Below are 25,431 nucleotides of genomic sequence, written 5' to 3' on the forward strand. Positions count from 1 at the left end.
CGAAATCGGGAAGGGTCAAGGTTTTTGAAATAAGAATACCGACAAAGTAAGCGTGATGAGAGAGATGTGCAAACAGACATAATGAAAACATGCTTTAAACTGACTGACTTAGACATTTGTAGGCTGTGTAGCGTACCTTTCTTGTATATTTGCTCTGGTTGAAAACTCCGCAGAAACGAAATCCAGCACAATCCATTGGAATCTTACGCTAAAGTCGGCAAAATACACCTAGTTCAAGAAGCGATATCTCGGCCAAGTGTGCCTCAGATTTCGCTCAAAATGCATCACTCGAAAGCTCGTTTCTTCCATTTTTAAAAGATCTGACGATTATTTCGGTCAGCACATTTCAAAGGAGCGTGCTTTCTGTTTTTCTGCGCTGCTTTTAGGCATCACAGTCGCCTAAAAAGTATGAGCCCAAACCTTAGTCTTGTGGCCAACGGACACTACCATTTTTGCAGTATGTTTAATTTTCCCGGAGGAAAATTATTTCTTTGCAAAATTCTGATTGCCGAAGCTAAGAAAGTTTTACTCATCATCATATTGAAAAGGAAAAACCTCAATAGCATTTACTTTCCATCTTCGTTTTTCGTATTACTGTTGGTACTCTGCGGGCTCCAGATGTCCGCGATTTCTGGAGATGGCTTTATCTTTTTTAGATATCAAAGTTTCAATTGAACGCAACGGTTTATCCACTAGTGTGTATTACAAACCTACAGACTTACATAATTACTTGTTGTATTCATCTTCGCATCCATCTCATGTTTAGAATTCCATTCCCTTTTCTCAGTTTCTAAGACTTTGTCGTTTAGGTAGTCATGACTCTGATTTTTCCCACAAATCAGAGTCAATGTGCCAGTTTTTCGAAGAACGTGGCTACCCTGTTTCTGTCGTTCAAGCAGGTCACCACCACGCCCAACTTATTGATCGACAGTCAGCCCTACAAACGTCACTGAAGGAAAATTCCGTCCGCATTCCATTCACTCTCACGTTTCACCCTCACAACCACTCAGTTAAATCGATTATTCTTAAAAACTTTAAACTACTTCAGAATGATCCAGAGGTTGGCACTATCTTTTTGCAACCTCTACTTATTTCATTCAAACGCGACAAAAACATGGCAATGTTTTGGTCAGAAGTTCATCCCAAACTAATGACCAACCCGGCACTTTTAAATGCGGTCGCGCACGATGCAAAACTTGTTCCTTCATTCACAACGCTGAGAAAGTATCGGGACCCAAGCGATCCAATAAGATCACCGATCACTTCAAGTGCACCTCCGCCAACGTTATCTATTGCACAACTTGCACTTATTGCAAAAAGTTATACATTGGCGAAACAGGAAGACGACTAGGTGACCGACTCCGAGAATACCTTCGCGACGTGGAAAGGAATGACAAGGACGCATCTAAACCAGTCGCTAGACACTTTAATTTTACCTAATAATTCTAAAAAACGTATGGCTGTCTGAGGTCTTTCTTTACATTCAGGCAACACGGAACGCCGCAAAACTCTTGAACAAAAGTTAATCTTTCAAATCGGCACTCCTAATCCCACAGGTAACGACGAACGCTTTTCATTCCACAAATTTATTCGTGTTTTTCTCTTTGCCATGTTTCCACCAATGGCGTAGCTCCGTTTTCTACATATAAAACCACATACAACCCACAATTCCTCCATTCGCTCTGAGGAAGGGCTAACGCTCGAAACGTCAGCTTTTTTATTCGTTACGGTGGCCAATTTACTATTTCAACTTAGTTGATATCACCAATTAATTTTAATTGGTTTGATTTTCCTCGGTTAAGGGTAGTACTGGAAAGAACTACTGTCCGTTACAAGGTCTTTCAATGACCGGTGTTTCGACGACCCTAAAAGGGAATTCGAAGTCTTATCAGAGTTCTGCCAGGATTTGCATCTTTAAGAGTGCTCCTCTGTGATGTTAGCTTTAATTTATTTTAGTAATTGTCATGCTATGTTGTTTCACCAAATTTCATTAGTTCTTGAAATCTGATTAAGTGTCATTGCAACGCGATAACTTTCTGGAGATTGCACTTCTGCATGATTGTCTTTAGTGACGCTTATTATTGCTTCTTTTATGACACATTGATCTCTTCACTGACTCTACAGTCATTAGGGTAAATGTCATTTGAACATGTTTGATTCATGTCATATCTGTTTTCCAAAGGCCAAGATGAGGGCATGGAAATGCGATTCATCGAAAAAGGTACAAAATATTTACTCATCTCAAGTCACATGGGGGAAAAGTCGCTCAATCAAAGCGAAAATAGAGGTTCTGCCCTTTGGTTTCGGCGAGAGAGTGAAAAAATCGTGCCTTGTGAACGAACTGCCCCTTGAAGTCGAAGACCGAGATGGGTGAAGAAGAGAAAAACCACTTAAAATGACAAGAAATTAAATCCCGTAAACAGCCGTCGGCCTCATTTGAACACAAGGGTAACCCGGTAAAGTGCCGCTGATGTTTAAGAGCAATTGTGGCCAAAAATAGAACATTTTCGAATTATCGTGGCAACAGCTAAAAAACTGATTCAGCTCATATTCTCAAATTAGGTAGGCCTTACCGTGAAACAAACCACTGCATACTTCGTTTTGGCTAGATATCCATCCATTTTGGAGAAAATCGATAATAACAGAATTCCACCAAAATGCCGTTTTAGAAGCTTAAAAAATTTTTAGACGAACGTCGGAGCGTCGCGCCACGAATTCAAAACGCTGGACCGATGAAAAGTACCAAATCTTAAACAACAACTTCAAAACAGGTGTTGACAGCAATTTGAGCAGTTTTTGATTGTTTTGTGTACATAATCTAATAGACCGGTTCACGCTCTTGAGTGCATGCTGGGTAATTAGGGCAAGCAAATCCAAAATGGCGGACACGCTCGGCTACACTCTTTTGCTTGATCTGAATACTTAATGAATATCGGCTTTGTTTCAGAACTGGTCGCAATTTTTAGTATTGACAGTTCAAGATAAAAGTCACAGCTACATTTTGAGCTCTGTATTTTCGATTTTAATGCGTCAAAAAATAAGATATATAATGGTTAACTACCGATGTTGTGTTGGAGGTTGTAACAACGACTCAAGATATCCAAAAAAGATAGTGAAACGGTCACATGTCGAAAATCTTCGCTGGCATTTTATTCCGAAGGATCCAAAGAAAAGAGCCCAATGGATTGCCAGCATATCCAAAGGACTTGTTGGATTCGAACCCGGCAACTACAAGACTGTTTGTTCGAATCACTTTCAATATGGAAAGCCAACGTACTCCTCACCAACTCCAACTTTGTATATGGTGCCAAGTGACTCTAACAAACCTTCACCCAAGAAAAGAAAGCTTGTGGCAAGACACGAAGTTGTCTCTACTGCTGAGGCATCCAATAACTCAAGCTTCAAAGAAGAAGGAACTCAATGCTTGATAATAAATCCGCTAACATACGGAAGTATGAAGTTTGCTGATTTAACAACAGAGCAAGATGTCCAGCGTTTCACTGGATTCCCTAACGTAGAAACATTTCAATTGATGTTTAATACACTCTTTGAAAAAGCCATGTGTATGCACTACTGGAAAGGAGACAAAGAAAGTGCTTTGAAGGACACCACCAAGCCCAGGTCAAATAATGTACAGAGAGCTCTAACCTTGGAGCAAGAGTTTTTGCTAACCATGATGCGAATCAAGCTAGGACTCTTTGTATTTGATCTGGCTTTAAGGTTCAAAGTTTCCGAGGCGACTGTCAGCTCTGTCTTTACCACTTGGGTTAAGCTGATGTCTAAAGAATTAAAGTGGATGATTTCCTGGCCAGATAGGTATTTAATTCAAAGAAATATGCCTGATATGTTTCGACGATATTACAGAAAGTGTAGAGTCATCATTGACTGCACAGAACTATTCTCTGAAACCCCATCAAGCTTAGAGAATGCGGCGATGTGTTGGTCAAATTACAAACAACACTACACGTTAAAGTTTTTGATAGGGATAACACCAAATGGCCACATATCATTTGTCTCTGAGACCTTCAGTGGGAGGTCATCTGATGTTTTTATTGTAGAAAACAGTGGTTTCTTAAACTATCTTCAGCCACATGACCAAGTTATGGCAGACAGGGGATTCAAGATTCATGACCTGTTAGCATACTACCAATGTTCTCTAACAATTCCACCCTCCAAGCATTCCAATCTCCAGATGTCAGGTGCTGATGTTAGGAACACATCACTTATTGCTAATGTACGGATTTATGTCGAGCAGGCTATCAAGCGAATTAAAGACTTTGCTATGTTAAAGCAAGAAATTCCCATTAGCATTCTTTCCCATTTGGATGACATAATCATCATTTGTGCAGCAATATGTAATATGAAAAAGCCTTTGAGTACATAGATTTCATTTCATCAATTATGTTTGCATTTTGTACCAGTCCAAAATGTTCCCATTCAATTTTCTCACAGGTTATAAGCTATGGTAGTCAAGTTTATTTACACATCTTCTAGAATACAATTCCTTTATGGAATTACACAAACATGTTTGTATATAGCTACAACAATGTTCAAACAATAACTTTGAAACTTTAGTAATACTAAATACTATAATGTTTTGGTTTCATCCGCACTATTTTGTACTATTTAGTAGTTTGTTGAGGTCATATTGCTTCCACTCTATAATTTTAATCATTATCTATTGCTTGTTCATTGCAAAATCTGCAAATGAATGTTGATTCTTGTTCAAAATTTGAGCAGGCCCAGTGAAACCATAGCATACAACATTCACACTGAACACTGTTTTCATCATCACATTCAATTTCATCTGGCTCAAGACAGGGTTTTTCACAGACAGCACAATAATAAATAGGCCTAGTACCTAGCAACACCCTAGCAACATAAGTCTTGAAAAAAATTGTTAGATTTGGTATGATATCTTGCCACAGTTTTAAATCAAACTCAATAATTTCAATATGAGCACCACTAAGTGGAGTCCAAACAACAAAAAAGGTTTTAGGACATCCTGTTAGGGCCATTTGTCCTTGTATCTGGTAATAATAACTGTGGGTTCTCTTGAGCATGATATTCCCATTCACTAATTCTAGATAAGTTGTATTGTTCCAATGCTCATCAAATTTCATGTCTGCAAGTGAGTATGGACATTTATACTCAATACAAGAATGACCACAGCAATCGCAGTGAAAAATACCATCTGGGGTAGCTCCCACAAAAGGGTAAGTTTTAGATATAAACAAGCCACAAGTCTGAAGCTTTGCATTTTTGTGTTTTTTGGATTCTTGTGCAAAGAATGATGCAGCAGCATCTCTCTCATGTTCTCTTCCCCATTTAATGGCAGGTATCATTGACAGATCGGTACAATCTAAAATTCGCTCAAGAAGAGGTGTTACTTTGCAATTTGGCTTTCTTTTTCTAAGAATTGTTTTTGTCTTTGTGTATACTTCATGAAAATGAGATGCAGTTATTCTACCTTTTCTTTGCTCTTTCCATATACTGGAGTTAGCCTGATCCCTTGTGGCCTTTTCTAATTCTTTAATGCTACTGTCATTGAAAGATAATTGTTCCAGAAATTGTCTCACTAATTCATCAGCATCTACACCATTGTTTTTAGAGGATATATCATCAGCTATAATTTGTAGTGATGGGGGAACATCATCAGAAGTTGGTGGTGCATATGAAATATGGATGACAGCATCAGGATTTATGTTTCGAAGAGAAGCTAGAAACTTTTGCTTGCTTTCTTCGGTAACAACCCTCAAGGATTCTGGCCGAGGATCAAAGTTCTGTTTTTCCTTGCTATTAATAGCATAACTTGGGTTTTCTTTGACTACCTTGTGGCTTTGGAACACCATGTCCTTTAATTTCATGGGTTGGATGTCTTTCTTGCTAGTATTATTCCACACACATGCCTTATCTGTGCAGGAAGGATCTGTGAAACCTTTCTGGTTGGCAAACTCAACTTTATATAAAAGGGCTATGACATGATTACAGCACTGACTGTATCCAGCTGTACAGCTACAATATGCCCCAAGAATTTCACCGGGAGATTTACAAATTATCCACACTTTATGAGGTTCTTCGCGAATTCTTTGAGATGGAGTGACAGATGCAAACAACAGAACTTTGTCTTGTCCATGAATTGTTTTTGAGTATACAGTGTGCACAAAACCACTTTTAAAGTATGAATACGCTTTTCTGATTTTATATTGACCAATATAGTCAGTGTCGAAAGCTTTTTTTCCAAGTATAAACGAGAATATTTGACCAATGTTTGTATGCGGCCACTTTGTTACACAGTCCTCCCAATCGACCATGGATAACGGATCCTTTATACCGCATGTGCGTAGTAGTTCTACATGTTCATTTTGTAGTGACTTGGCTTGGCTTTCGGCCGAATCTCGAATAGGCGTTTTATGTTCAAAAGCTACCAAAGCACGAGCAGCAAGATCCGAGTGTGTCCCTCCAGAGGGCAAACCTCGCTGTTTAAGATAAAACTGCAATTCCCCACATGAAAGTTCCAAAAAATCTTCGAGGTGCGTGGCCATGATCGTGTTGTTGGGATATTGAACTGTCAACGACTTTTGAGCGAGATGGCAATAACATAAAGAGCTCAAAATGTAGCTGTGACTTCTATATTGAACTATAAGTATTCAGATCGAGCAAAAGAGTGTTGTTCGTATCCGCCATTTTGGATTTGCTTGCCCTAATTACCCAGCATGCACTCAAGAGCGTGAACCGGTCTATTGAATATATCTGACCTTCCTCTTACTTGATTAAAATTGGGTCAAAAGTAACACGTTATCTAAGGGCTAAACAAAATAATCGACTGAAAATCTGGCCTTTGGAAGGCCAAGTGGAGTTCTTTTCAAGAAAGGAATTTTTGGGGAAATGATTCAGCGCGATTTTATTAAATTCAAATGAATAAAGGCTGATAGTTTCGAAAGAAACTGTTTGGGGCTGCGTCGGTGGGAGTAACGAAATAATTTGGATATATCAACAAAGTTGAAATGGTAAATTGGCCACCGTAATGATTACAAAAGCTGACGTTTCGAGCGTTAGCCCTTCGTCGGAGCGAATAGAGGAATTGTGGGTTGTGTGTGCTTTTAAAGGCAGAAAATGGAGCTACGTTATTGGTGGGTGCATGGAAACGAGAAAAACATGAATAAATTAGTGGAATGAAAAGCGTTCATTGATCCCTGTGGGATTTAGACTGCCGGTTTGAAAGATGAGCTTTTGTTCAAGATTTTTACGGCTTTCCGTGCCACCTAAGTGCAAGGAAAGACCGCAGATTGCCATATGTTGCTTAGAATGATTGGGTAAATTAAAATGTCTAGCGACTGGTTTCGATATGTCCTTGTCATTCCTTTCCACGTCTCGAAGGTGTTCCCACAATTCCTCTATTCGCTCTGACGAAGGGCTAACGCTCGAAACGTCAGCTTTTGTAATCATTACGGTGGCCAATTTACCATTTCAACTGTGTTGATATATCCAAATTATTTTATTAAATTCAAAGTTGGATAAAATGCACTGGTTTGATAGTGCCGTCAGTTAGTCGAAAATGTACACGTCCACACGCAAACTCCGTTGTTTGGCATTTCACATACAAACTACAGCTTTTTGAACAAAATATCCACTTACCCTCCATTTTGCTGTATCACAGCAGAGGATTACGGTCCTTAAATTGTTACATCGCTCTCACAGTAGCGATATAACTTGGAAGAATAGTTAACACCTGCTGATAACGATTGTTTACTGAGCGTATCTCGGGGTTACTCTATTCCCATTTCGTTGAAAAGGAAGCTGTGATTACTTTAAGTGAGAGATATTTACGTATGATGCACGATCCTCGCAGTAGATAGCGCTATTATGCAATAGCGAAAATTAGAACTGAAAAAAAAAAAGATCATGCCTGTACGGGACTCGAACCACTGACCTCTGCGATACTAGTGCAGCGCTCTACCAATTGAGCTAACAAGCCAACTGGGAGCAGGCCGTTAGGTTGACTCGTAATAAACCCGTGAAAGTGATAAATGAGATAGAATGAATATATGAAGTTCATATATGTTGAACTGTGGTATTATATGAGAGATCTTTGTTTAAATATGTCTTCAACCGAACCGCGAACCAAATGTAAGCGGAATGATGCTAGTTCAGAAACATGTTTCTCACAAAAGGATCGATCTAAAAATGCGAAGTAAGAAAATTCCTTAAAGTGCTACTGCGACAGAACTTTTGCATTTTATTTTCCCAATTTTCTGGTGTTAACTTCACATTTAGACCATAAACTATAAGAATAAGCGTAAGTTTCTCAAATTTGACACCGTTACTCCTTAAAGACAGCGTCGCGAAGACATTAAAAATTCTTCCGCTATTGCTCGAATGACACACTGGAGAGCCCACGAAAATAAATAGAGCAGTTTTAGTTCTGACCTCATCAACTCACTTCGACAACGTCGCGAAGGCAGGCCTTTACAAGAAATACGCAAAAGAAAGCTGGGGACAATTCTTTCGAATTTTATTCCTTCTTTCCTGCGGAACGAGAAAAACAACTCTCTCTCGGCTTACCAAATTAGCCACGTTAGCTGAGTCGTCACTTCCGCTCTCGACCCAGTTTCTTCTTCTTCGCGCGGAGTTCTGTAGTTCGAATAATGGCGGCCGTTTAGATCGCGAATCTACAGGGAAAATAATATTACTTCTCTATGGAGTTTTGTCTTAAGATTTGGCAAATTTGTTACTTAAGGTAAGTACTTTCAACCTCTGAGGAGAAAAAGAAGGTGCATTTTTGGTCGCAGTAGCACTATAAGGAAGAGTTTTGTGAGAAGACGAGTAACTCAATTTGTGCCATTTTTGATGACTGGCGCGGTCAAAAACGGGCCTTTGAAGTGATTTTCAATTGGAAAAATCGTTTTACAATATTTTGAAAAACCAGAGTGGTTTTATTTATTTTAGACTAGGATAGATTCATAGGAACATTTTGAAAGAAAACGATATTCTGAACCGGAATGCATTTTACCGCTCTTTGAGAGACTGCCTCTCAATGATGTTTAGGACAAGTGAGACGTGCTGACATGAACACCTGAGCTGTGTTCAAACGCTAGTCGTGAGTAACAAAATTTCGTTTCTCTAAATTTCTGATCTGGATGAGTCATATTGCCATTTTGACCCCAATTTACGTGAAAACCCAGCTGAACTACTTCAAATCAGGACGTTGAAAAGTTTTTCGTTTTCTTCCCACCTAACATAGAAATCTCAGTTGACTGTTAAGAATTCCTTTTTACTTCCTTTTCTATAAAGCTCCTCTATATATCAAAGGAACTTATTAATAACTCATAGAAACCTGGAGAAAAAGTATTTATAATGAAGTATTGTTCTCTTTTTGTCCTCTTTAAATCACAGGCATGGTGTTATTTATCCTCTATTCATTCATCCGTTTGCTCACTTAGGTTCTGTTGAGTTAATTGCTCAGCTTCAGCAGATGCAACTCGATGCAAGCAGAGCCAATAACAAGACAGACCTAAAATCTGAGTTGAAGGAAATTGCTTCAGACAAGGGCTTCAGAATTGTCAACAATGAAGGATCAGGAAATTGCATGTTTTATGCTTTGTCAGATCAACTGGAAATTGCCATGAGAATCAAAATCAAGCATGACGAATTAAGACAAATATTGGTCCGCTACCTCAGAAAAAACCCTAGACTAGTAAGTTCATGTCTTACACTCTGTGTTAACCATTGTTACTTTAGGAGCACCATAAAGGTTAGATCCACATGTGGGCCAACTGGCCAACACATCACTATACTCCTGTTAGGGATAATAAAGATCATAAATACCTTGAAATCAGTGTTTAGTATAAACCACACCGCGCGCTCATCGGTAAGTTATTGGCAAGTGCCATTCACCGTCTTCTGGTATATACGTAAATAGTTTTCTACCTCAGTGTCGGTGAAAGTGGTGGATAATTACCTTGCCCCTTTGCCTCGGAAGATACCCACCCCTAATCACCATTTATTTCGAAGAATAAACGTTTGATACTTGTCGATTGCTCGTAAAAACACGCTGTGTTGTTCAAGCGTTTTGTATAGACCATGTCCGGGTCACGGATGGATTCAAACCTCCCTGTGAAAATTAAAGGCCCTGTCTTGTGGTGAAAGAGGAAAACCCGGGGTTTTTTTAAAGTACTTCGCACTTGAATCTCCCCAGACGGGACAATTCTAATTGGATAACCTTGACTCAGGGTAAGGTGGACACTAGATACTCGATGTTTCAGAAGAGCAAATTCAGGAGTTGAGACTGCTACATCCAAAGCGGATCCTTGTGTTCATTATTCTGATCGGTAGCTATCCGTTCTTACTGTTGTTTGGTATCTCTGTTACTTTCTCATTCAATGACTCCTTCCAACGTACTCAACCTTGTCCAGTGTACCATTAACTTTACACTCCAATTTTCGTTCTCTATTTTACTTTTCTCACAGCCGAATGGAACAAATCTGTTTCACTTCGTCCATGGACATCAATCATGGGCTGATTACTTAACGTACATGGAGCAAGATGGCGCATGGGGTGACCATGTTATTCTATGTGCCGCAGCAAACTGCTACAAAACTTGCATTCGTGTGGTCAGCAGTCTTAACGCTACTCACGATGTTATCTTACGGCCACAATGCCCTGTTTACAATGGCAGGACACTTGTTTTGGGACACATCCATGAAGTACACTATGTCAGCCTTCACTCCACACACGGTACAATTCTCTACATTACACCCAGTAAATGAAGTGCGAGTTTATAGTGATATTTTGTGTAATTATCTACATCACCTAAGAGGGAGGGGGTGGCTCTATCGTTCTCTGGTATAAACCGCTGTCAAATGATCACTGCCAATATGACGTCACATAGCAACACTGGACGCGCTTCGCTAACTTTTCTCAGCAGGGCTTGAGGATAGTAGCAAGAGCTAACAAAAAAATGCCATTACAGGCTCGTAGTGGGTTATTATTCACTAATTTTCCGTGAATGTACAAGCTTTGTCATTCATATCGTGACTTTAACAATGTACTTTCTTGTGAAAATGTTTTTTTGTAGTTTCACCAAATACAATTCGGAACGATAGCGGCTTACCTCCACATTTACTTCCGCGCGTGTCAAAACAAACCAAAGCGTTGCCGTTTTTTTCTGTAGGCTTTGAACAAATCGACCTCACTAGAGGAGGTTTTACTCCTTATTTATGTAGGTTTATACCTATTGCTATTTGGAGCGAATCTAATGAGTCACTTTTCTCCTCACTCCTTTTAAGTTTGAAGTTGTCGTTGTGTTACATAGTGGTGAGCCACGATTACATACTTATCTTGTCTTCTAGTGTTGTAAAGACCTCAGTAAGAGCCAAAGATTCTGGCTAATTAGCTTGCTGGCTTCTGTTTATCTTTTTTGCTTGTGGCCCTTTATTTTTAAACGCTCTCGCTACCCCTGTCATTAATTTTTCCAAGCTTGTATTCTAAATTGCTATTATCGCCAGAGTGTTGACTTGTGTGGTGACCCTTTAAAGCAAATGTGGCCAAGCCAAAAAAATCGAACAGTTCGAAATGTGGCAAGAGCCAAAACATCGATTCGGCTCACTTTTTCAAGTCAGGTGGGCCTTACAATGAAACAAACCTTCCTTTGGCTGAACATCGATTTATTTTCGAGGAAATTGGTAATAACTGAATTCCGCCAAAATGCCTCTTTAGAAGCTCGAAATCTCAGACGAACCTCGCGCCACCAATTTACAGTCAAACTAAGTGAAGCGTACCCCTCAAGATTACATTAGTGAATTGATCATTGAACCCGCCAGTCGTTTCAACTGATTATTTGATTATTGAACCCGCTAGCCGTTTCACGAATGCAATAATGGATTGATTATTTGAATATTGAACCCGATAGCCGTATCCGTTTTGAAAAGGCGCGGATCCCTGTTCAAATTAGAAGTCCATTTCGGAAGTCCATAAGACTGTTCTATTTAACGAGGAATCCTGAAAATGATCAAATTGCACTGTAAAAACACCGCGAAAACAGTCGATCGCAAATATTAACGAAATAAAAGAAGTCGTAAACTATTTTTTCGCCCGTAAACTATTTTTTCGACCAGGAATGCACACAAGAATTTCTACAAGTTCGTCAAGATGTAAATAGGCGAAAAAAGCTCTCGATAACATTCTATTTACAACATTTACAAGGAGCTCTACACAACACTCAGACTCACCTCTCCCCCATGTCTGACGCCATGTTGAAATAGTTCCGATCCATGATCACGTGTTCGCATAATCCAATCAGAAATGGACTCCTGATTTGAACAATGATCCGCGCCTTTTCAAAACGAATACGGCTATCGGGTTCAACATTCAAATAATCAATCCATTATTGCATTCTTGAAACGGTTAGTGGGTTCCATGTTCAAATATTCAATTCATTATTGCGCTCCTGAAACGATTAGCGGGTTCAATATTCAAATGACCAAATCATTAATGTAATCCTGAGGGTACGCTTCACTTAGTTTGACTGTAAAACACTTGGACCGATAAAAAGTAACAAATCTTGAAAAACAACATTCAAATTTAGGTTCTTGATTGTTTGTATAAACAATCTAATTTTTATTATTCTGACTACTTATCATCATTATCTATTAAGTTACATGTATCGTCCTGGAAAAGAAAAACTTTTATTCACTATAATCGCTAAAAGTATTTACAAAAATTATGATAAAATGCTTAAAAATCGAAAAAAAATGCGTCAAAATGTGTAGTAAAAATTTAAGAAAAGCTCATGGATTCACACTTCGTTTAATAACAATTCAAGATTATTTACAAGGAATATAATTAATAAAATAAGTGTACGAAAATTCTATAAATAGGATAATCTACTGAAAAATAATGAGTTACTTTTGACGTATTTTTGATCTAGCTAGGAGATGGTCGGATAAATTCAATTAAATTGTGTAAACAAACAGTCAGGAATTGCTCAAATTGCTGTCAACCTATGTTTTGATGCTGTTTTTCAAGATTTGGTACTTTTCATTGGTCCATGTGTTTTCAATTCGTGGCGCGACGCTCCAAGATTCGTCTGAAATTTTGAGGTTCAAAAGCGGCAGTTTTGCGGAACTCAGTTATCATGGACTTTTTCGAAAATAAATCGATATTCAGCCAGACTAAGTATGCAGTGATTTATTTCCCATTGAGACCCACCTAACTTTGAAATTTGGGCGAAATTGATTTTTCAGTAGTTGCCACAAGATGTGTGACCATTGGTAGCATTCGCTTTCAAAATGAATCCTGGTACTTAGAGTTTGAATCCATAGGGAAATTTTGAACAGGTCAGGCGCTGGATGTAACCGGGGCAAGAATACAGCGGTGGAGTGATTTTCCAGTCACCACTTTATCAGTCCAACAACAAAGCAGTAGATGTGGCACAAGATCCAGAAATTCTTACTCAAAGTGAAGGGAGAGGAACTTGAGCAAAATTGAATGAAATTACAGTGAAACATAGCATCGATGTTATTTTTGGCTGTTAACTGGATTGAGCATTTTTAGTGTGAGTGCAACAGAGGAGACAGAAATTTGTCAATGCAAAATGTGTCCTTTGACTTTGTCACGACAGTTCTAGTTTTGTCTGCAAGTGCGGATAGGCCTTAAGTAAGCAAATTAATTTTTTACTCGACATCTTCCGCCGCGTTGCTGACTGTTAAAGGTGCCCTATACTGATTAGCTGTCTGCAAACTTCTAAAGTATAAATTCAAACTCATTCCGTACAATTTGAAACTCATTCAGTATAACTGTGTACTAAATAAGTTTGTTTTTGATAAGTTGTAACACTACAGATTGATGATTGGACAGATTACTCAACTAGTTAAAAGTTAGCTGATTGGCTAACTTTGTACTAGTTAGTTCATTCCAGATTCTTATTTAGCGTTCCAAAAAGGTTTTAGCTTGTGTCATAACTTTTTTCTTTCTAGGTCAAATCCATCGAGACGCAGACGGTGATGACAGCGATGACGAATCGAAAGATCAAAGTGCGCATGAACAGGGCGCACACCAGCCCGATTATGAAGAGCCCGAAGAGAGAGATGAGACTGAACAGGATGAAGAACCGGAGGAAGAACACGAAGACCCATCAGAGCAGAGAGAGGAACCTGAAATACATGAAAAAGAATCTGAAGAAAAACATGAGGCTGTCATGGAGGATGAGCCTGACAAACAAGAAAAAGAAACGGAAAACGACTGCAAAGAGTCTGAAGAGCAAGATGAAGATAACATAGATGAGGAAGCTGGGGAAGACGAAGAGTTTATTAAGAGTAAGGGTATGTTTATCAACCCTCTGCTTTCTCTAAAAAAAAAATTCATAATTATATTAAATTTTCTTTTCTTTTTTTTTATCAATTTGGAGGATTAATGGTGAACAACATCTCCTCATTATTCACTAAACAAATTTTTAGTTTCTAAAATTTTGCTTTGCAACATTCAGCGGTTTATTTGAATCGTGAAAGAACTTTTTGCTCATTGGAAAGTTTTTAAGCGGTTTTCCTTTCCCCAAAGCGACGAGGCGTTCTCGGAAAGCACTTTTGCGAGATTTGCGTTGTACTTCGGTGCCCCAAGTTTATATCACAATCTTGCTATGAATTAGTCTGAACAGAGTGTAGGGGTTTCCTACATGGAACTTCACTGAATTTCTTCTTTTATCCTTGTGTCATGCTATTATGCAACAGATAATCACCAAGCAGACGATAATCTCCCAGCAGCCTCAGGGCGAGAGTCTCCAAGAGCACCGCTGGCCACGTTCGACGATGACAGCGATCTTGATCAGTTTTATGAAGCGCTGGATGGTATAAAAGAAACGAGTGTGTAATCAAAAAAACTGTATTCTCAGATGAGTGCATTCTTTGTGTTGCAAGTTTACTTTAAAATTAAATCGATTAAGTAGTTATCAAGCACCTGCAGTAGTTTTCGTAAATAGCGTCAAAATACAAGCCTGCTGTTTTATGATTCCGTGTCATGCTAAAAATCATAGTTAAATATTCATTTGGCTAAATGTGATGAAAATGGGTCATTTTAGATGATTACTTGCTAGGGATACTCGTTTACGCGTCAGTGTGTTGTTTAGCTTGAGTTTGGGCTATATATGTAGCATTTTGTACATGAACTATTAGAGATCAAAAGCATGTTAATTTCCTGCAGCAGGAGGAAAGCTTTGAACTGTTAAAAGTAATTTTTTTTAGACGTCCATACGCGTCTCAGTTCTTTGCAAAACATTATTTAAGACTATACTTTATTGACGAGAGTGAGCTTTAAAGTAGACAGCCAGTGTTTCCTGACCCTTTTTGAAGGGAATGCCATAAAGTTACTAACTCAAAGACGTCATTCCAAAAGAATGGTGGATACAGTTACCCTTCGCATTAATCTCTCCGGGCTTTTTTTTAATAAATAGTTAATCTTTGAGTAATCTTTTATATATATCTTTCAGATGTAGATTGAATTTCAGTTCAGTTAGTGTCAGGTGCAGAAAAAGTAGCAGTATATGGAGGTGTTTAATATATAGGGTCTGAATTCAGAACAGCAGGCAAACTATAGGCTGCTGGAGAAAAGATTATTTGTCACCCCTGATTTACTTGTCTTTTGTTAAAACTGGTAAGATTTTAAGTAGATGGCTGTGTTGTTTGGCAATGCTAACCAATAAATCGTATTTACACAATCTAACACTAATATCAATACCCTAGTTATGATTTGTTCAATTGAACCTAAACATCTGAGACACTCAGTAGATGGCTGTGTTGTATTGCAATGCTAAGCCATGAATCATAATTATTCTATTTCAAAGTTACCATATATTGCTATCCTACTTATGATTTGTTTAATTCAGTCTTAACATGGTATGATATATTCTGTAGATGGCTGCTGCATAGCAGCCATCTACAGCCATAATTGGCATTTATTGAATTTGAAGTTACCAGTACCATCAATATCTTATCAATTGTAAGCATTCAGTAGCAGGCTGTGTTGTATAGCAACGCTAAGCCATGAATCATATTTATTCAACCCGAAGTTATCTTACCCATGATTTTATCACTACAATGGTAACATCCGATATGTTTAATAGATGGCTGTGTTGTAATGCTTAAAGCCATGAATTATATTTATTCCATCTGAATTTACTAAATGATATCTTACTCATGATTTTTTTTCGTCATATCATGGTAATTTCCACCGTGTTTTATAGATGGTTGTGTAGTTCAACAATGCCAGGCCTTGAGTAGTATTCATCTAATTTCAAGTTGCTATTGATATCCTACTCATGATTTGCTAAAAAAAAAACAATGCTAGATCTTAAGTAATTAGTAGATGGCTGCATTATTTAACAATGTTATATGCCATAAATTTTATTTACCCTACTGCACGCATGTACCAAGTACTCAGGTCAGATGATGCATGTGTATCTGGCTCACTTATTTATTCATTTAAATTTTTTTCCCTTTCTACTCATAAGTAAATTTTGCAGAGGCTTGTACAAATTGAAAGAAAAAAGGTGTTGCTGAAGTAATACAGAAAGACAGGAAGATGAACATCAACTGAGTGATATGTATCTGTCAAATCTGTGTTGGTAAACTGTCAGCTATCCAGTGAGGTCACTGTACATTGTCAAGCATGTCTGCCTAAATAAACATAAATAAAAAATAAAAAATTGCAGTTTATTGTAGATAATTATCCATTAACCCAATGACCCCCAAGAATGACTAGCATCAACTTTCTTCCCACAATCACCCCTGAATCAAACAGTAAGGTTACTAGAATAAAGGAATTACTCAGCAAATTAAGAAGCTCTAAACTGTTTACAAATTCTCCTTGTCACATCCCTAAAAAAATGTACAAGACAGTATTGAGAAAATACATACTGATATTAGAAGTACCTCTACCAGTTTAGAGGTCGTGAGGGAATTTTTTTTTAATGAAAACTTCCAGTGCGTCAACAAACTGCCATCATAATCCCAAACTTTCTTATTTGCTCTGATCACCCGACTCAAACCCAGGATATAATTGTAATCATGATGAAGTAGTATTTTGGTGGACTGCACAGAGCTGATGGTGAATGAAGAAATGTTACAGTCTGATTGAGTTCTATTTACCTGAGAGTGAATTCCTGGGTGGGAGGATAAAAGAAAACATTTGACTTGCTTTGACCCAGATAAAAAATCCACAGTTTGCAAGTAACCAATCAGAAGTGTGATCTAACATCCTCCCAATCCTTTGATATCCAGTCTTTGTCCTGACGTGCTATAATTAAGAGATTATAAACTGTTTCATATTCACTTGAATTTCTTATTTGCTGCAGTCACTCGTGAAATATTGAGTAGAACAGGAGAAATGAACAGATCGTATCTTCAAGCAACTATGGATTATTTTTTTTTATCACATAAACACCATAGACCTTCATTGACAACAAAATTCTGCAAATGGACTCTGATTGAGTATGGTGAATGCATTTCCTTTCATTCATCAACCTGACAGAGTGGTGTGAAAGGCGAGTGACGAGTCAGCAGCTGATTGGAGATATCAAACACACATAAAAATTCTTGTACTTTTGCGTCTCTTTTAAGGGCTGGAAATCTTTGCAAAACACCACACTTTTTACAACGAATAATGTTACTGTAAGATGAATTGGAAATAAGTTTTACGACTGAAAGACCTAGTACAAAACTTATTATCGGAGTGTAACTAGTGTTAACCAGTTGCTATGCAATTGCTTAACTCTTTCCACCCTAACCTGACATCAGAATACATGTTCTCTTTACTGTTCTCTATACATTTCCTATGGTGCTGACAGGGAGAATTTGGGTAACAATCAAGAGCTTCTTGAGTTGGTGATCATTCCCTTTATTATCCTTACCTTGCTATGTGATTCAGGCGTGCTATTGTAAGGAGAAATTAGATACTGGTCACTTTTAAAGTTTAGAGGGTTCATGTTTGCCGAGGAGTGGAGTTCTAAAATTTTCGCTAAATTTTGATTTAGAAAAGTAAGTTAGTTATAAAAACTTCCAAAAAAGGATTGAAAAAGAACTTCAAAGAGCAACTCGAAAAAAGTGTGCAAGTCCAAAAAAATATCATACAAGCACTTTAACACAATTTGAAACACATACCTGAAAAATATGGCTTGCCGCGGTGACAGAGCGATGTTCTTGAGGACGACAAGAAATGTAATGACTGAGTTTACACAAAGCAAGATCTTTCTCAGCTTCTGAGGCATTCTCAAAAGAATGTGAGCCATCTTTACCAAACAGCCTTCAACGGGGCGAGTTTGCTGGGAAAAAGTAGAAATCATTCAAACAGTGCAAGATAATATGTTTGGGAAAACCATCTTCAACTCTGATTCCTCCAACAAATGAGGCAAACGTTTAAAACTTCAAAGCGACAGTGACATTTTTAGGCTTTCTATGTGTCCGTCTCCAGGTGATGAGATCTGTTAAACAGTTTTTTCGGTATAAAGGTAATACTCTTGTCAAGTAATTTTCTTTCCATGTGCACTCGTCACCTTTTCCGCACGGTTTGTTGGCTGTGACTAAAACGGAGACGGGGACGTGGCGACGTGGGACGTGGGGACGTGGGATGCGGGGACGTGGGACGCGGGACGCGGGGACGTGGGACGCGGGGACGTGGGATGCGGGGACGTGGGACGTGGGGACGTGGGTCGCGGGGATGTGATGAACAAACAACACCTGATTTTTGCGCTGAATTGTAAGAGTATAATTTTTGGTGGTCTCGGGAACAGCAAACAAAATGTCTGTAGTATCACGGTCAGGTCTCCTTAATTCTTAACTGCTTCGCGTTTCTGGTTGTTGTGTTCGGTGGAAATGTATACAACGCAGTACACAATGTTTCGACACATTTGCCACTCGTTTATGAGTGTAGGAGAACTAACAATTGTGATAAAACGAGTTTGGACGATGACAGACTATAGGCATTAAACAGATCGACCATCTTCCGCCATTTTGGAATTTAGGAGGTGAGTGTATTATTATATCGCAATTTTGTATCGTTAGGTTGTTATCGTTAGCTTCAATTCATGATTTCCAGTGAATTTAAGAGAGGCTCAGTAAGGGGGGTCAGTAGGGGGTCAGTAGGGGGTCAGTGTTTTGTCCTAGCCCCAAAAATCAGGTGTTTGTTCATCTCATCCCCGCGTCCCAGTCCCACTTTCAGTCACAGCCTTATTTTTGTGCATTTCCTCTTAAGAATTTGATTCACATTGTTACTACAGATACATGAACAAAAATGTTTTTACTTTGAAACAGGATTTTTTATCACTGAATAAAGTCACTATTAATTTCTCTAGAGAGCATGGAAAAGAAGGTGATGGAGGTTCTTACAAATGAAAGAAATGCATTTGGAAGTAGGAAAGAGCAGTCATGAAGACTTGTATGACCAGAACATTTAACTTTCTTGAGTAAATATCTGCTGTGCTCACTTGCTTTTGAAAAGTCTTAACTTTTACAGAAACCCATTATTATTTACTTAATATTTGTGTAACATTATCGAGCGAGTAAGAAATGGAGTGGACAAAAGGCTGAGGAAGGAACACGCAGGCTATAGAAAGGAGAAGGCAACAACAGATCAGATCTTCATCATGCGGAACATAATTGAATTGGTCAACGAATGGCAGGCAACACTGTACTTGAACTTTGTAGACTTTGAAAAAGTTTTTGACTCTATCCACCGAGAAAGTCTGTCGGTAATAATGGCCCAGTATGGAATCCTGGAGAAGATCATGAAAATTGTAAGAGCATTTTATGACGACTTCAAGTGTGCTGTAGAAGACTAGGGGGAAACATGTGAGTGGTTTGACATTAAAACTGGTGTAAAACAAGGATGTAATATGTCAGAACTTTTGTTCTTGATTGTTATGGATTGGGTAATGCGAAGAGCAGTTGGTAGTGGCGAAAATGGTATTAGATGGAAGTTTACATCAAAACTGGATGATCTGGACTTTGCGGACGATATAGTCCTGCTCTCATCTACCAAGCAGCAGATTCAGGATAAAACAACCAGGCTGGATGAAGAGGCCAGACGGGTGGGACTCAAAGTCAACAAAGAAAAGACAAAAGCGATGAGGATCAATGCAAAGAACCAAGAAAAGATCATAATCAATGGACAGGATAACAACAACAACAACAACATTTACTTTATTTTTTTTTTAAATTAAAGAAATAAAGGCTTTTGTAGCCCGCGGTTAGCAAAGCTATTCTAGGCGGGCTACCTAAACAGACACTGTATAGGCTCTCACTCATACACACACCCACACACACGCGCACACACACACACACGCAACAATGAAATAAATAAATAAATGAGCAAATAAAAATAAATAGTAAATAATAGTAGTGACAATCATGTTAAAGGTTTTAACTGGGCCAGTTACACAAGGGAGTTTTTAACAGGTCAAAGAGAAAGCTAATCAGTTGAAATACAAATATAAGCTAGAAAGGTCAAGGTAGCTCAAGTCAACATTCATCTCCTTAATTTCAAGAATTTTCAAAAGCAAGTGAGTTAGCTAACGTTTAAAAGGTGCTTTCCTTGGCTTACGAATTTCAGGGGGGGATGCCATTCCATATTTTCGTACCAACTCTAGAAAAGGAAAACAACTGATGATTTGTTCTCGCCTGTTTTATATAAAAGCTTCCAGCTACTGAGAAACGAGTAGAGTATGAATGAACCTGTTCAGAGTGAGTAAAAAGTTCAGAAATATTGGGAGGAGCACAGCGATTTTTGATGTCATGTAACAGAGAGGCAACCAGTTTGAAGTAAAGCATTTTTATCGGTAGAATTCCCGAACTACTAAAAGGAGGAGCACTGTGAGATGTGTAATCGGAAAAGTACATTAGACGAAGAACCCGCTTTTGTAAAATGAGGATTTTCTTTAGATGAGTATTCGCGGCTTGGCCCCAAGCAACGAGACCATAGGAAATAGACGGTTCAATGAGCGAGCGGTAAATGTTTATGAGTAGTGAGCGGTACCAAGTGTCTTAGCCTTGCAACAATACCGATACCTTTGCTTATTTTCGTGGAAATGTAGTTAATATGGTGCTTCCAGGAGAGATTACCGTCAATTAGAACACCTAGGTATTTAACATATGTCTTACGTTCAAGAGATACCAATTTCTCCGAGTTATTATCAAGTATTTTAAGGTTTACTTCTCGGTATCGTTTGTGTTGATAAGGATGAAAAATAACGAAATTAGATTTAGATACGTTAAGAGATAATTTATTTGAATTCAGCCATTCACACAACTTTAATAACTCTTCATTGACGACAACTTCAAGTTTGTTTAGATCTTTTTCTGCATATAGTAAATTGGTATCATCAGAAAATAGGTAAAAGTCAAACTTTTTAGAGGAACGATACATGTCATTGACATAAATTAAGAAAAGAAGCTGACCTAGTACAGAACCTTGAGGGGCTCCACACACTATTCTCTCTTTCCTAGAGACAACAGAACCGATTTGGGTTGATTGCATCCTAACAGACAAGTATGACGGGAACCAGTCATTAATCAATCCTCTAATTCCATAATGGTGTAATTTATGCAACAAAATCGAATGAACAACCGTGTCGAAGGCCTTTTTTAAGTCAATGAAAATGCCACAGGAATATAATTTTTTATCAATGTTGTTTTGAATTGTATTTAGAATATCCAGAATAACATGTTGAGTTGAGCAGTTCTCTCTAAATCCATATTGCGATGTGAAAAATATATCATTCTTGTACATAAAAGATTTTAGGCGTTTGTACATTAGTTTTTCGAATATTCGATCAAGCACGGACAGTAACGATATTGGGCGATAATTGTTTGGGTCAGTTTCATCGTCCGCTTTATAAATTGGAATTACTATAGCGTGCTTTAATTTGTGGGGATAGAAACCAGTTGAAATGGACATGTTCATTAGTTCAGCTAGGTTATGAGATATAGCTTGACGTGCGGACCTCAAAAGACGAACTGGACATGAACAAAGTCCGTAGGCTTTTTTTGATGGAGTACTCAAAATTTCCATTTCAATTTCAGTAGAAGTAACAGCGTCAAAGAAAGAATTGGTGTAATTTGAATTCCCTAGGTAATCCTTAAAGTCCCTGGTGGATGATGGTATGCTATTTGCAAGTTTAGGTCCGACAGATGCGAAATAATTCAATGAATTAACTATTTCTGATTGGTTTTGTGTTGTACCCCGGTTGTCTGGAAGCTTGAGCGATGATACGAGCTTAGTCTTTTTGTGCTTATTAATTAAAGTGTTAATCCCCTCCCAAGTTTTTTTCATATTATTTAGGTTTCTACTAAAATAGGATTGATAGTAAAGTCCTTTACTTTGGCGAGTAAGGCTTAAAATTGTGTTCCTGTACAGCTTCTATGTATAGCCATGTGACCAGAGTAAAAGAGATCGTTCTTTATTTTTCTTGATCTACGCAAACCTCTAGTCATCCACGGTTTAGATAGTTGCTTGGCTTTGCGTTTTGATACAGTTTTGAGAGGAGCATGTCTATTAACAAGTTTATTCAATTTGTTGTAGAACAAAAAAAACGTTTATCAATAGAGCCATTAGAGATCAAACCGGTCCAGTCAGTTTGAGAAATATCACTAATAAAGTTTTCTTCCGAAAATCTCGAATAGTCACGGACTTTAGTCCCCTGATAACGAGATTTTAAAGATGGAGAATGGATGATGCAAAATTGAGAGTAGTGGTCACTTATATCTGAGACAATTTTGCTGCTAGAGAGTTTAAAGCCAATTCTGTTAACAAGAATATTGTCAATAGGTGTGGCAGAATTATTATGGACTCTTGTAGGCTTGTCAATTACTGGAAAAAAGGAGTAACTTTGCAGGGACAGCAGAAAGTTATGAGAAAAATCACAGGTTTCAGATTTGAGGAGATCAATGTTGAAGTCGCCCATGACATATATCGGTTTATTAGTAGAGCTTAGTCTTTCTATTGTCATATCGAAATACGTTTGAAATTAATCAGGAGAAGTATGTTGCCGATAGATTACACCACATATAACATTTTTACCTTTTAAAAATTCGAGTTCAATCCATAAGACCTGGAAAGCCTCGTTAGAGATTTTTTTGAGGACTGTGTAATTTAAACTAGCGTCAACATACATACCGACACCTCCACAAGAAAGAGGAGTTGGCACCTGTTCGAATTGGTAATTAGGTATATGTGGATTAAAGTCTATTCTGGCCGAATTTGTAATTTTAGTTTCGGTTATTCCGATTACGCTGAAGTGGTAGTCTAGTTCATCCAGTAAATGTAGTTGCAGATTTTTAAGGTTACGGTGAAGGCTTCGTACATTATTATGTAGAGTTGAGAAAGATGTTTTGTTTTCATCTCGCATGAGATCGTTTCTAAACTTGCAAAAGCTATGTGGTGAGAAATATCGGCTTCGAATTTGTTGATTATTTAGGTTGCTATCAGGATTGACACTACTTTGAGTATTCAAACTAAAAATATCTAATTCATGGAGGCTACGGAGCTTATCTAAGTACTTTTTCGTTGGTAAATTGCTGTTCAGGCTATTACTGAACTGACCATGCGTTTGGATGATATCAACATTTGAGAACGGAAGGTTTTTTAATAAAGATTTGTTTGCTCGGCAAACATATCTGTCACTTAGGACTACTATTGAGAATTGTTATTACAAGATATATACTTAGCTTTGGTCTCCGTTTTCCAGGTTGAGCAAATCACCAATATTCTTGATCTTGATAGCTCGAGACGTAGCATCTTTCCGTAAATAAACAAAGGAGCCCTTTGACCAACAGTACTGGTAATAATGCTGTTTTTTAAACTTCTTCGCCTCGAACAGGACTGTTTGCATTCGGGGTGACAAATGATCAAAAATTCTAACCGCGCTTAACGAGGCATCCTCAGGGAGTCCAACGGAAGCCGGGTCCAATTTGCATGCATCTTTACGATGATTCATGACGCTTTCTTTGGCTAAACGCCTGACAAATCTACAAACTATCGGCTTTGGCTTGCCATTATTATTCCTGCTGGGAACACGATGGGCGGTGTCAATGTCATACATCGATACATCAGCTCCCGTTTCTTTAAAAATGTTTAGGCAAAGCTTGCTTATCGAGGCTGCGGATTCATCTTGCAGCCTCTCAGGCACTCCCACAATTTTTACATTATACTGGAAACTATATTCTTGAATTTCTTCAATAGCATTTCCAATAATATCTACCTTGGCTTTCAGCTCTTCGAGTTTGGTGCTTAGTCGCTAGAGTTCGTCTTTAGCCATGCCGCTAAAGAGATGGAAGTCGTCGTATTTATTGCTCAAGAACTCTACACATTGGGCACCTTCTTTGCTGGGCAGAACTTCTTCACTTCTGTCGCTATGTCGCTGTATCAACTCCTTCAATCTAGCTACCTCGTCCGACATTGACGATAGTTGCGCTTTAAGTATGCTATTCTCCTTCTTCAAAGCCGCAACTGACCCAGGCATTGCACAGTGGTTATATGAAAGGACACACAATAAAAATAGAATACAAAAATAAGAAAAAACAAAAAACATAAAGAAACTTAGCGGAGCTCAAAAATCACAGCCCCCTTGACCAACATCCGCTGAGCTTTTAGACCAGGATATCGAAGACGTCGATGAGTTCGTGTACTTAGGGGCCAAAGTTTGTAGAGAGGGTGGTGGTATGAAGGACTTGAAAAACAGGTTATCAAAAGTCAGAGGTGCCTTTAACAGACTAAAGAAGATCTGGATCTCTAATAACATCCTGAGGAAAACAAAACTGAGGCTGTATAAAACTCTAGTAGTGCCAGTGTTACTCTATGAATCTGAGACATGGAAGATGAACAAAGGAGATGATAAAGCAGTGAATGTATTCCATAATAGGTGCCTACGAAGGATCCTCCGAATCCGATGGCAAGACCATGTCAGGACCAAAGAGCTACTGGAAACGGCAGGCATGAGGCCACTGAGTGCGTAAGTGATGTCTCGTAGATGGAAAGAGATTGGTCATATTCTTAGGATAGATCGTAATAATGATTGCAATGTGGCTATGAGCTGGGCGCCAGAAGGTAAAAGGACAAGGGGAAGACCAAAAACCACTTGGAGATGTACAGTAGAGAAAGAAAGGCAAGAGGCGAGTTGGAGGTCGTGGGAGGAGGTGCGGACAGCAGCAATCAATCGAGAGGAGTGGAAAAGCTCTGTGAAGGCCCTATGTGCCAAGAGGCATGAAAAGGATTAATGATGATGATTTATGTAACAAAAACTACAAATTAATAAGTTCCAACAGTGTGGTATTACATTTGCTTGTTGTTTACAGTTGGAGTAGCTATTTAATTCCTCATTACTTATCCAAGAGCTTTTGGGAAATAATAAAATTGATGTTATTCATTTCTTACTTTGCACAATTTGTAACT

General features: G+C 38.4%; 1 protein-coding gene and 1 pseudogene across 1 annotated transcript; one reads left to right on the forward strand and one right to left on the reverse strand.

Annotated features, from left to right (window-relative positions):
• Positions 1–2,185: 2,185 nt before the first annotated feature.
• Positions 2,186–16,332, forward strand: LOC111336465 (uncharacterized). Its single transcript, XM_088760389.1, has 5 exons — positions 2,186–2,221; positions 9,444–9,697; positions 10,470–10,737; positions 13,977–14,321; positions 14,727–16,332. Exons 1-5 carry the CDS (start codon positions 2,197–2,199, stop codon positions 14,864–14,866), a joined length of 1,032 nt encoding a protein of 343 aa, XP_088616515.1. The 5' UTR covers positions 2,186–2,196; the 3' UTR covers positions 14,867–16,332.
• Positions 16,333–23,631: 7,299 nt separating this feature from the next.
• Positions 23,632–24,631, reverse strand: LOC148742831 (uncharacterized; annotated as a pseudogene).
• Positions 24,632–25,431: the final 800 nt, after the last annotated feature.

This window comes from Stylophora pistillata, chromosome 1, assembly GCF_964205215.1.
Source record: "Stylophora pistillata chromosome 1, jaStyPist1.2, whole genome shotgun sequence".
Lineage (NCBI taxonomy): Eukaryota > Metazoa > Cnidaria > Anthozoa > Scleractinia > Pocilloporidae > Stylophora > Stylophora pistillata.

Bases quoted from the DNA above. Each gene is read 5' to 3' on its own strand.
- LOC111336465 (XM_088760389.1), top strand. From the start codon at position 2,197: ATGGAAATGCGATTCATCGAAAAAG. The intron at 2,222-9,443 runs GTACAAAATATT...TTGCTCACTTAG, and splicing joins AATGCGATTCATCGAAAAAG to GTTCTGTTGAGTTAATTGCT. The intron at 10,738-13,976 runs GTACAATTCTCT...TTTTCTTTCTAG, and splicing joins CAGCCTTCACTCCACACACG to GTCAAATCCATCGAGACGCA.